The 11,764-nt window shown below is 50.8% G+C and overlaps 4 protein-coding genes across 4 annotated transcripts; 2 read left to right on the top strand and 2 right to left on the bottom strand.

Annotated features, from left to right (window-relative positions):
- Positions 1-225: 225 nt before the first annotated feature.
- BCR38DRAFT_446265 (uncharacterized protein) lies at positions 226-1,090 on the top strand. Its single transcript, XM_040861080.1, has one exon. It carries the CDS (start codon positions 433-435, stop codon positions 844-846), a length of 414 nt encoding a protein of 137 aa, XP_040712012.1. The 5' UTR covers positions 226-432; the 3' UTR covers positions 847-1,090.
- Positions 1,091-1,341: 251 nt separating this feature from the next.
- BCR38DRAFT_413014 (heme-containing dehydratase protein) lies at positions 1,342-2,385 on the bottom strand (the record flags this gene model as incomplete). The annotated part of the gene is made up of 1 exon (XM_040858772.1): positions 1,342-2,385. One exon carries the CDS (start codon positions 2,383-2,385, stop codon positions 1,342-1,344), a length of 1,044 nt encoding a protein of 347 aa, XP_040712013.1.
- Positions 2,386-3,481: 1,096 nt separating this feature from the next.
- On the top strand, positions 3,482-5,686 carry BCR38DRAFT_489052 (uncharacterized protein; the record flags this gene model as incomplete). Its single annotated transcript, XM_040864358.1, has 3 exons — positions 3,482-3,495; positions 3,584-4,675; positions 4,747-5,686. 3 exons carry the CDS (start codon positions 3,482-3,484, stop codon positions 5,684-5,686), a joined length of 2,046 nt encoding a protein of 681 aa, XP_040712014.1.
- Positions 5,687-5,750: 64 nt separating this feature from the next.
- BCR38DRAFT_68055 (carbon-nitrogen hydrolase) lies at positions 5,751-7,422 on the bottom strand. Its single transcript, XM_040865554.1, has 3 exons — positions 6,832-7,422; positions 6,323-6,768; positions 5,751-6,236 (listed from the first exon to the last, which is right to left on the bottom strand). The coding sequence occupies exons 1-3, from the start codon at positions 6,999-7,001 to the stop codon at positions 5,815-5,817; spliced, it is 1,038 nt and encodes a 345-aa protein (XP_040712015.1). The 5' UTR covers positions 7,002-7,422; the 3' UTR covers positions 5,751-5,814.
- Between the last annotated feature and the right edge of the window lie 4,342 nt (positions 7,423-11,764).

Below are 11,764 nucleotides of genomic sequence, written 5' to 3' on the forward strand. Positions count from 1 at the left end.
GCCTTAGAAGCCGGCTCGTTCCCAGCATCCACTCGACGTGATGACGTAGGAGCCCTCACAAATATGCAAGTTCACGAACATGTTCTGAGGTTTCAGATCGGCGTAGTATAAAACGCATTCTCACGGGATCTCACTGATACCCCCCGCTGAGCACTCTACTTTCACCTGCACTGTACGTTCGAGCTCAAAAGCTGGGGTAAGATCTCACATAAGCACTGATTATTAGTAAGTTGTCAGCCGCCGAACGAATCCTATAAATGCGAACCTTTGAGAGAAGCCTTCATGCCATAACCTCAATTCTTCAACAAACTGACTTTGCGGTGAGGACAAAACCAAAAAGTTTCTACCGAACGCCGCTGGGACCAACGCCAATTCAAGCTGGAAGATTCAACTACACTGAACAATGGCGCCCACACCGTCTTCATCGAGCACATGACGCCCGGCACTAGCGTGCCTCCACATTTTCATAAGCGCTTTTCCGAATCATTCGACCTGATCAGCGGGTCCATGTCCGTCTACAGCAGCACATCGCCAGAGCTCGACGCCTTAGAGGCATCTGCCAAGAAACTTGAGATTGGCAAGCCAGTCACTGTTGAACCAAAGGTGTACCACCAATACAAGGTCGGCGGTGAACAGACGGTGCTTCGGCGTATCCTAACTCCTGGAGATGCGAACTTTGAGAGACTGTTGAAGATTCTCAATGGGTTGCACGCTGATGGGAAATTGGCCGAGATGAGTCAAAGTGCCGTTCTAATGGCGATCGTCATGGGTTTAAGTGATGCGCATCTCATTGGACCCGGGAAGGAGATGTTGGACGGTGTTGAGGCAGCGAAAAAAAAAAGATGAGATTGAGTCCCTAAGGAAGGAGTTGCTTACCATGTATGATACCGAGGAAGCTTTGCAGGACTTGCTGGTCAAAAGAGGCGAAGTCGTGTAGAACTGCGCTGAAACGCGGAAATCTCTTACACGGGGTAATCCGGAGAGCTTAGGAAGCGAGACGAAAGGGCCTGATCTAGGTATACAGCGAGCGAGACGCAAGGGATACGTGACATGGCATTTCTCTAGTTAACACAGCACTCAACTTTATGATCTCTTACTTTATGCAAATTTCAGCCTCTTGGCCTTTGCTTTGCTTTACTTTTGTTTCCGGAGTTCTTATCATCATCGCTTTTCCTCTCAAGCTGGTCTTCGAACGTCCCCCATAAACACCGCTGCGAAACTTAAACTTAAATACGAACATCAAGAATCAGCCTCAGAATGAAGAGATCATACAAAGATCTGACTCGTTCAGCTACATACATATACACAATAGAGGTAGGCCTCAATGATAAAAATGTTTGTCTACTCATATGTGCCCCTGAAAAGAGCATGCTGGTCGTACGCCATGAACCCAGTCCCTTCCGCACATCCAACATACTCGCACTCCATTTCATTTGTTTTCATAACACTCGTCTCAACCCACAGCAACACCTGTCCTCGACCACCACCCATCGGTCCCGCCGGGCAGTATGCTTTCAAGAACTCCCCACGCAAGGCGGTGTGTCCCTTGTTGGCCTTGCCGATGGCCTCCATATGGGACATATCGAGGAAATAAAATAGTTGAATCTTGCGATTGTAGTTCAGCGCAGGAATTGAGTCCTCGTGGCGGAACAAACCCGATTCCGACTCGTAGCAAACTCGCGCGTCCAAGATACCGGCCTTGGGGCCCGCCTGCACGAGATCTTGCATCCACCGCGTCACGGGCTTGTCGAACTTGGCAAACCACAGCTGCCTCTCCTGGTCTGTGATAAGGCTGTGATCCTGACCTTCGACAACGAAGCATAGATTGTCTGGGAATGTTGTCATCTTCGATCGGCCGAGTCGCACCTTTCCTGCTTGCTGAGGTGGATTGCGATCAGGACAGGCTGAGAGGGGAGACTCCAGACGGTTTTCCTCCGTGGCGTCTTGGATGCGATCTCTATAGCAGCCCCAATATCCCGAGTTCTCGACGTTGGGAACAAGCGGGGCAACGTGTGCAAGTCCCGTTACTGTCTCCTTGTTGGTGCCGAACTGCGTGCGGCATGGTGACACTCGAAGTACCTCACGCCAGACACCAGCATCTGGAGCCAGCGAGCCCCAGAATTGGACGGTCCTGGCATCATTCCACCATTCTTCAAACTTGTCTTTCGTTTCCCAGTACGTCAGCCAGGTTCTTGTCTTCCATCCTGTGAGATGACCGTTTCCGTTCTGTACAAGCTTCTCGACGTGGTCGGAACGAGAGCCCATAATGCTGTCTAGAGCATTGATCAGAGTCGCCTGAGTCTTGTTCGGTTCATTTCCTTGATACTGAACACCAAGCATGCAGTACACGAACGGCTCTTGTGATTGAAATTCGACTCCCCACATGGCTGCGCACACAAACAGGGCGTATCCAGTGGAAAGGGAGAGTTGTTACACTGGGAAGATACCAACGCCACTGCGTAGTACAACGTTTGATATCGAAGAATTCGGTCAGAGCCACCGACTTGATCGCCGAGTGAAGAGAATAAAATCATAGTTCAGTGAGTAGGATCGAGAGTGAAGTATTCTTCTACATTGGATATCCTTTATAACCGGGTCTCCCACCGTCTCATGCTTGACGGCATGCGGAGAGAACAATGCCGAAGTGATAAGGCTTAGAATCGACTTTGACGGGCACTAACGATAGGAGCAACACGATCGGGAGCTTGAACATGGACCAGCCGAACTAGAAAGGCGACACTACTTAAGACATTTAGAGTAGTTCCCAATTATCTCCGTGTAGGGTACCTAAGGTTACACATGAATTCTACTGCGGAGATAAAGGGATAGAGGGGTATCGGGCGACGCGGCGGCACATTGGTGTCTCGACCACTTACACGATGGGTAGATAAGCATGCAGATATCATGTACGGGAGTTACAATGCCGCATCGATAGATTTCCCGTGTAAACTGGGGGACCGTCCCCGGATTCCATGCTGCGGACCTACAACGTCCGCATTGATTATGATTAGACCCACACCGAATGCTATGTAGGCCGTGTAGATAAGCTGTACAGGGGTAGGCCTTGCACAGCAGCAATGCAGTTGGATTCGATGCTACATGATTGGGTAGCATTCGGGGCTGAGATTGCGTCTTATCACAATCTCGTACAGTGGCTCAAGATACAACGACTCCAGGAATCTAAAGATGCCTCCACATTCGATAGAAGTTTTCCAAAATAGGATGCATCTCAGGCTGGACTTTTGGCTAAACCCAGCAGTACAACGCTCGCGAGCCCCGACCGGAACAAACGATGGAACAGCCAAGATCGATGAGTTTTGCGTGTGACACATGCCGCCAGGGAAAGAGGAAAGTGAGTTGCTACTCCACGAACATATGCAGATCCGCCAGCTATTGGTAGTGGTTAATTGATCTGAAAATCATCTGCATAGTGCGACGCAGCCAAACCACAGTGCTCACTGTGCCGACGACAGAACAAGCCATGCAGCTATACTGGTAGTTCGAGACCCAGAAAGTAGATTTGACCCCAGCGCATCTGGCCTCACGGGCTCACCGTGGCCAAGTACTGACTCATTGTTTCCAGGAGAAAATATTGGGATGAGGACTATGTGCGAAGTCTAGAGGACCAGGTGCAATCTTTGCTCGGCGTGCTCAAGGCTGAAGGCAAAGAGAAACCCGACGTTGCCTCAGCTGGTAATTTGCAAACTGCTGGTGTCGAGTCACAGGTATCTCATATAGTTCATCCTAACTCCGTCGAGCCTTTGCCTCGGCCCGATGGTCTCCTACATAATCACGGCGTTAGTCAGCATTCGACTTTGCCGACTCCCGAGAAACCCCGGCCTGCCATGTCACAAGAAAGATCCGAAGCTGCCATAGAAGAGTTGAGTGTCATGATGTGGAGAACAAACATAGGCGATGGTGTGACCATCATCAGCGACGACTCGACAGGCTCACAGCATTTGATAGAAAATACTTCAAGCCGACTTAGGGATGGTATCCCTGCCACCACCCCTGATGCCATATTGGCCTACAGCAAAGAGCCATCATTGATGCAAAGCCTGGCGATCGCTTTCCTAGAGAATGTTAACAGCGAACACCAGTTCACCTCGTACAGGCTCAATGACCTCAGCTTCCTTGCAGGCTACCCTCACCAGCGCCCCGACCTGGCTTTTCTGCACAGTGCCGTCCTTGCCACTGGCGCAGCCTTCTCCAGAAGACAGGACTCAGTCGCTGCCGGTGAGGAGTTCGCCCGCTTCGCGGAAAGCCTGGTATTTACCTGCTGCCACGAGGCTCCCAGCGTGGCCGTGGTTCGCGGGCTCTGCATCCTTTCTTGGCGCTCCCTAGCTCTAGGGCGTGATCACTTTGGCTGGCTCTTCATCTCGATGGCAGCAGGAATATGTGTGCACCTTCGCTTGCACGTCCTGGCTTTGGACGAGTGCGCGGCGAGGTCTTGGGAGCCGGATCCCGAGCATATCCGGACCTTCTGGATGTTCTACATCATCGATCGCACGGCTATCTCGATCCTTGGACGGAACTGTGTGCTGCCTTGGCGGCGAGCGAATGTTCCTAGCTTTGAGATGACGCTGGGGGACTTAGCGGTGGCCGATATTGCTCAGGTATCGTTTGCTTGGCAGTGTAGGTTGTGGTACTTGCATGACAGGAACATGGACCAAATGTATGTTATTCATTCTACAAACTGGAGCCAGTGGCTTCCTCATGAACAACGATTTCTGACGTCACGCACAGATTCTCCTCGGCCTTTGAAACCATGAGCGGCCCCCAGCAGATCCAACTGCTTGTCTCGACACACGACGCCCTCAATACCTTCTTTCATGCCCGTGACTCACGACTTAACTTCTCATTCTCGAGGCATCATGGATGCAGTGTATCCAAACACGTCTTGTTCTTCCACATGGCGTACCAGATGGCTCTGCTCATTACTCTGCCTCCATTCCTACGATGCTTTGTTACTCGAAGTAAAACGAACACACCGCCCCAAGAAAAACAAGACCAGGAGCTCAGAACAACAGTAGACGAAGACCCCAAACTAACCGCCATGCCCCTAATCCTCCGCTCCCTTACCAGTGCAGCCTCAACAATGGTTCGTCTAATCCGAGCGTACCGCGACCAGAACCAAGACTACGACTCCAAATGCTGGCGAGCCCCCAACCCAGTCATCATCCATCACCTCCTCAGCGCAGCCATTGTGCACCTGATGAACGCCACGAGCCGGTCCGACGATGCCCTGCGGCGGCAGAGCGCTCACTGGCTGCGCGTGTGCATGGAGCTCTTAGCGCAACTGCGGGCGGGCGCATGGCGTGCCAGAGCGGACAAGAGTATCAGGGTCATTCGCGTGCTGGCGCAACGATGGGGTGTGCTGGGGGCGTTGCCGATGCGGTTTAGTTACCGGGTTGAACCTGAGGGGTCGGGGACGCAGGAGGGTGTATGGGCGGGCGATGTCAATGATGGTTGTGGGAATGGGGTGGAGTCAACAGCTGCATGTGGTGCAGGTGGTTCCAAATTAAAGGGAGCTGAATTTCAGTCGAGAAGTAACTTAGAGCGAATATTCCAGGGCTTCGAACCTAGCTTGTTCGACATAGCGGGTGCAAACCTCGACGTTGACTCTGAGGCTATGTGGGAGTTTGGTGGGTTGAGTAACTGCGATGACTTCAATTGGCTAATATAGGGGTTTATGAGTATTTGGGCGTGAATTATGCCAATCAAGCGGCACTATAACACCATTTCATATTTCAAAATCTCTGAGTCAGAATTGAAAGCCATTGCTGCAACGGTTATAGATCACTAATGTCAACATCATGCGCGCTCAAAAAACACAAAATCATCCGTGCCCTTCTCTTTCTCCTCTTCCTCGACCACTAGGCCCTCTGATGCACTTCCTGCTCCCTTGACCAGCTTCTTCAAGTTTCGGTCCACACCCAGCCACATCAGATCCGGCCTGCTGTAATGCCCCGTGCAGTGGGCGAAGCCTTTGATCCTAACAATCTCATCCATGTCCAGATCGGCATACAGAATGCCTTCCTCGGTATCGCCCAGTGGCTGTGTCAACCGTCGTCCATCAGGCCCGAAGATGGCCGAAGTTCCACCTCCTGGCGAGGACATAAGGGGCCCGCCGGCTGTACCCAGAACTTTGACGCCCTCAGCTGTGATCAGGGCGGTGCTATGGAGAACGAAGGCTGATGCTTCGATGGCGTAGACGGCTGAGAGAGCCTGACAGCCTGTGTCGTGTGGGAAACGCAGTCAGTGCGTCTGTTTGGCAAGATTGCGGTCATGTATGAGAGAAGGGGAATACGGGGCAACTCACCTTCGGCACTCATCGACCACAGATCCTTACCTTCCACACCCGAGTGGGGCGTCAGGCTTGGCCACGCTGCGACATGAATCTGCTCTCGCTGGGCCATGGCGTTGAACTTGAGCAGCGGCTGCGTATGCTCCCAACAGCTCAGCTGGCCAACTCTCGCAAAGGGTAGTTGGCCCACGACGTCAAGACACTGAGCCGATGCATCCCCAAAGATAGTGCGCTCCAAGTGCGTCGGCTTCATCTTGCGCCTGTGCAACTTAATCTCACCGTTGCTGCCAATCAGCACCTGGGCAATGTATAGAGAATCGTCGTCGTTCTCCGAGAACCCCATGGAAACGGCGATGGAGTTCTCGCGCGCGCAGGACCGGATCATTAACATCTCGGGGGATGTTAGGCGCAGCGAGTTCTTGACATATTGGACGTTCAGGTCGAAGTCCAGGGCGCGAGTCCTGGACTTAGTATTAGTACATGACAGTTACTTGGCAACCTTGCCAGACAGCGCGGAGACGAACCAAATCCAACACGGATAACCCGGTACCCAGCATTCTGGGAATGCTACCATCTGTGCGCCGTTCTCTGCGGCTTCTTTAATGAGTTTGCAAGTCTTCTGGATTGTCGCCTTGAGGTCCAACCAAACCGGCTCGGCTTGCGTGACAGCCACACGGATTCGGGATGATGCCATTGTTTCTTGATATGTGCACTATGTGTCGCTTGGGAAATTCGTTCTCAATACGACATGAGGAATACTCAAAAATAATACCTTCGTTTTTGCTTGGGCCCTCGATCAATATTCGATACAAGAGGCGGTCATTATGTATGAAATCGATATCAGAATATTACTTACACATCATATGTGACTAGATAAGGCCCATCCGAACTCGCCCAATAGGGGGTCATTAGACTCCGTATCCTTGCTGCGGACCAGTAGCTCCGCAGTGATAAACTACCCACTTGTCGGATATTCACGCATCTTGCGATGTGACCTTGTTATAGTCTTGATATAACGGTAATTAGACCGTTCTGTGTGATAGATTAATCGTTGCGTCTTCTGTTATCTGCTCTGTAGAAGGATTTCCGGCCAAGTTCAGTGGCTGGTAGTCACGTGACTCCATTTATGTGACATAAACCATGTGGATCTTCCGAATTTTGAAATGTGTTCTTGCTTTGGCCGTTTTATATCCGAGCACCTGCCCTATTCACCAGCTAATCTGCGGCCAGAGTGGAGCTTTCAACGTCAGGTTGCATATGCCGCAGGCATTTATTATCAATACAGCTAGTGTTCAGCGTGAGTGCGATTTCGGAGAGTCGTAGTCAAGGTAACTATAGACCCCCTAGTTCAGCCGACTAACCCCCACTATAATTAAATGTTTATTAGGCGCTCCTAATATAAGCCGACTGTACTTATCCTTTTTTAATCCGTAGAGATTCTTCGTAGTAACTCTAGCCTAAATATAATATTATTATTATTATTAAATACGCCGTAGGCTCGAAGCCCCCGGTACCTCTACTAGTACTCCCGTATGTCAAACCGTGCCCTAATGGCTGGACTAAATACATACGCTGTGTCACGACCTGGGTTGCATCGCATTGGTATAGACCTCGATTAGGTGCTATCGACCAAGATTCTACTCTAAGGAGCGAAGGAAAGAAGATGACAACTTAGGTTTGAGGGAGCGCGACTAAGTCATCCACGCTTGGCGGGGCTCCTACAAGGGTTATGATTGGCTTCCCATCTCACACTGCCACGGCAGGTGTTCCAGCTGTAAGTCACCTGGTTGTAGGGAGTCTGCGAGGGTTGACCGTCACACGCTGCGTCGTCGGTTCGCCCTATTGGCGACTGCGTTGCGTTCACTACCATACTACGTTGGTTCTCAACCTACCAACAAAGTCCCCCCTGAGAAGATCGATGCTATCTGGGCCTTGAAGCTGTCCGACCGTCCCTAGCAGCCATCTTACAATAGTCCCACTAACTACTGGTTCTCCTGTTGCCGTTGCGAGGTCTCTGCGAGAGTATAGTGGCCGTGGTGCGATGGCGGCCCGTAATCGTTCCCTCGGTCCTTCCAACAGCCCGCAAAAGAGGATTACGTGCTCTGCCGTCTCAGGGGCATCACCACAGCGGCATAGCGGCGAGTACACGCCAAAAGCCCCTGTCTTGAATAAGAAGGCTGCTAGTCCTATTTTTTCCGTCCTGATCTGGCACAGCGTAGACGCCTCCAGTCGGTTCAGGCCGAAATACTTGCCCCCTTTCGGTATCTGCATCGAAGGGCCCTCCGGTTCCTCAGCGATAGCGCGTCGCTGGCGATCGTGATGCTCTGCTCCGGTGAGCCATCTCTTCCTCCAGTGGTCGAGGAGGGCAGCCGGGACTGTCACGACCTGGGTTGCATCGCATGGGTATAGACCTCGATTAGGTGCTATCGACCAAGATTCTACTCTAAGGAGCGAAGGAAAGAAGATGACAACTTAGGTTTGAGGGAGCGCGACTAAGTCATCCACGCTTGGCGGGGCTCCTACAAGGGTTATGATTGGCTTCCCACCTGGCACTGCCATGGCAGGTGTTCCAGCTGTACGTCACCTGGTTGTAGTGAGTCTGCGAGGGTTGACCTTCACAGGGACCTCCTTTTCCTCACTCATCCACTCGGAGCCCCGGGCCTCCTTCTCCATAGTGTACCCTGCCGGTCGGAGTAGCTGCGACGCCTGCTTCCTCTTCGCCGGCCTATCCTGCCGGAGTATATGTGACGCTTTAGCGCTCGCGCTGCGAAGCAGATTTCTCTTCCCGCTAAGCCGTAGCCGTTCTTCAAACTTAGCAGCCCGGGCACTAAGATAGAGGTCTAGTGGCGGGATTGCTGCTTCTGCTTCCAGGTGGCGAACCGGCGTCGCTTTGTGGGCGCCACAGACTACCCGGAGGCACTCGTTCTGTATCCCCATCAGGCTCTTAGCTGGCCCTGCCGGTTCCTCACTTATAGTATGCCACGCAGTCGCCCCGAAGGCGATCGCGCTGCGGATAACCACCGTATATAACAGCCTCGCCCGTATAAGATCGCAGCCCCACGACATATTGACTAGCTTTGTCAGCAAATATAATAAAATTATTCTATAATTAATTCTAACGTGAATGTACACCGAGCTGGCCACTTTCATGCGCCAACGCGACCGGCTAACTTAATCTTTGATTTTCTGAATAACCAATTATAGTAAAGTCATATAACGGAGCAGACTTAATGCTAGCCCTTCAAGCTCTCAAAAATGACCAAAAACTTAGTCTCCGATGTTACGAACCGTTGGCCCTGAACCAACATTACAGGCCCGTTGGCAGGCCAGGTGGATACAGACGCTAGGATCACGGAACACCGCATCGGAGGAAGGAAAGGACCTACAGGTCACGTGACCTACAGGGGTGGATATGTTGGATATGTTGGACAGCCAACATATCCAAATGATCCAGAAGAAATAAGAGGGAATGGATTAGATTCCCTCCTAGGCACGGCCAAGGGAGCTCGTTTGTTTTGCCAATGGGCGGAGGAGACCAATTTCTTTACTGAGATCTGCCCATCGCACTGAACAGGAATGTTAGATGAAGACAGTCCCCTGTAACATAGATTCGACTAGCATTGACCATGCCGGCACCGCGCCCGGCACGTCTCACGTGATGAGACGTTAAATTTCAATCAATCAATCAATCAATCAGTGAAGGAGAGATGGGTATATAAGGGACAGGACTCCCAGGCATTTCATAGATAGACAGTCTCTACTTCAGTGATCAATCTAAGCATCAATCTAACCCATTGGTGAGGCAAACTGCCTTGACGACTCTATTCCCAGTTACCCTACTTGAATACTTCAGTTACCCAGAGCCCTATACTCCATACGTCGGACCCCGATATTATTGCTAAAGGACTCCGCAGCAGGACTTACTTACTAGCACAAACCCTTACAGACTCTTTAGTGGTTTACGCAGCTAGACTATTAGAGGTTTCGTTACATCCGACAAGCGGCAAAAACGTACCAAGTCCCCCGAAGTACCCTCCAAACGCGTAAAAACGGCGTACCTTTCCGACGCGATATTTTGCCCAATTCATGAACTATGACAGAATTAGAAGAGGACGTTATTATTAAGTATATACTGGACTTAGATATACGAGCGTTTCCGCCCCGGATTGCTAATGTGGAAGTAATGGCAAATTCTATCCGCGCGATACGTAACGCAGGGCCCATTAGAATGCGCTGGGCCTCGAGGTTCGTCGCACGTCGCAAAGTGTTGAAAACTCGTTAGAACCGTCCTTACGATTACCAAAGGGCCTAATGCGAAGATCCAAAGCTTATGCAGATTGGTTTCGGCTTGTTGCGAATGTTATCGCGAAATACGGTATCCAAGAGTCGGATATCTATAACTTCGACAAGACTGGGTTTATGATAGGCAAGATCTTAACCAATATAGTAGTTACGAGCTCCGAACGACGTCTCAGGCCGAAATCAATACAGCAAGGTAACCGGGAATGGGTTACCGTAATCCAAGCGGTCCAGTCTACCGGTTGGGCGCTGCCGCCGTTCATCGTTGTTGCGGGCCGATACTGTAGTGGGGCCAGGCCGGACGTCAGGAAAATAGGTGACGGGGGCCAGGGAGGACTCCCCTGTCTTCCACACTTCTTAAGGGACACGGAGATGACAGACGACTTTCAACAACTTATCATCTTTTTTTTCATCATCTTATTCAATCAACTTGACTTTTGTTTTCGATTCTAGTTAGCGAGATCTTCAATCATGCGGTTCTTTTCTATATGCATTTAGACACTACTTTTTGAAATCCTATTATTCAGCCCTCATCCTAGCCTTGATAATGACAGAGGATTGTATCTTGCTCTGATCAGAGCAACCTAGTGCCAGCGAGTGTCGAATATCACGTGTATCCAATCGAGTAGTCAGAAGTGCGTAAGATTGTATATGAATGAGGTGTATTGTTCTCTGTCTGTGTTCTGTTGTCGCGAACTCCCGTTGCTCTCCTTTTATAGATTCTTTAGAAAATGTCGGAGGTGCATTGTTCAGGTGTCTGACCCCTAAGTGGACCGTAACTTTGGAGTTACTTTCGGGAAGAAGGGTTCATTTCGCCGTCTGAACTTTAAGTGACACTAGTCTTCTCTAGTGCCATATTATTTCTGAACCTAGGAACCAGGTGCCCTATCTGACAGCGAGAGCTTCAATTCGACTTCCAGAGCCAGACGTCTTGTTCTGAGAATCATTCCGACGAGAGTCTCAGAGGCACATCCGACCAACTCGCGCACCAGACGTATAATAGCTTCGCTCTTATAACCAGTACCACTATCTTCGTCTGATAAGACCAACAGATGGGATCTGTTGGTACTGGAGCCGTCTGTTCAGTGTGTTAGGTGGTAGGTATATCCTACTGACCGCCTGACCCCGTTTCAATACCACCTCTCTTCTTGGTACGAA

The sequence above is a fragment of the Pseudomassariella vexata genome (genome assembly GCF_002105095.1).
Source record: "Pseudomassariella vexata strain CBS 129021 chromosome Unknown BCR38scaffold_14, whole genome shotgun sequence".
Taxonomy (NCBI): domain Eukaryota; kingdom Fungi; phylum Ascomycota; class Sordariomycetes; order Amphisphaeriales; family Pseudomassariaceae; genus Pseudomassariella; species Pseudomassariella vexata.

What these genes read in the sequence shown, in the direction of transcription:
- BCR38DRAFT_446265 (XM_040861080.1), top strand. Translation starts at nt 433, where the DNA reads ATGACGCCCGGCACTAGCGTGCCTCCACATTTTCATAAGCGCTTTTCC.
- BCR38DRAFT_68055 (XM_040865554.1), bottom strand. Translation starts at nt 7,001, where the DNA reads ATGGCATCATCCCGAATCCGTGTGGCTGTCACGCAAGCCGAGCCGGTT. An exon ending in GGTTATCCGTGTTGGATTTG is followed by an intron (nt 6,769 to 6,831) that starts GTTCGTCTCCGC and finishes TACTAAGTCCAG; the next exon opens with GACTCGCGCCCTGGACTTCG. An exon ending in GTGGTCGATGAGTGCCGAAG is followed by an intron (nt 6,237 to 6,322) that starts GTGAGTTGCCCC and finishes CACACGACACAG; the next exon opens with GCTGTCAGGCTCTCTCAGCC.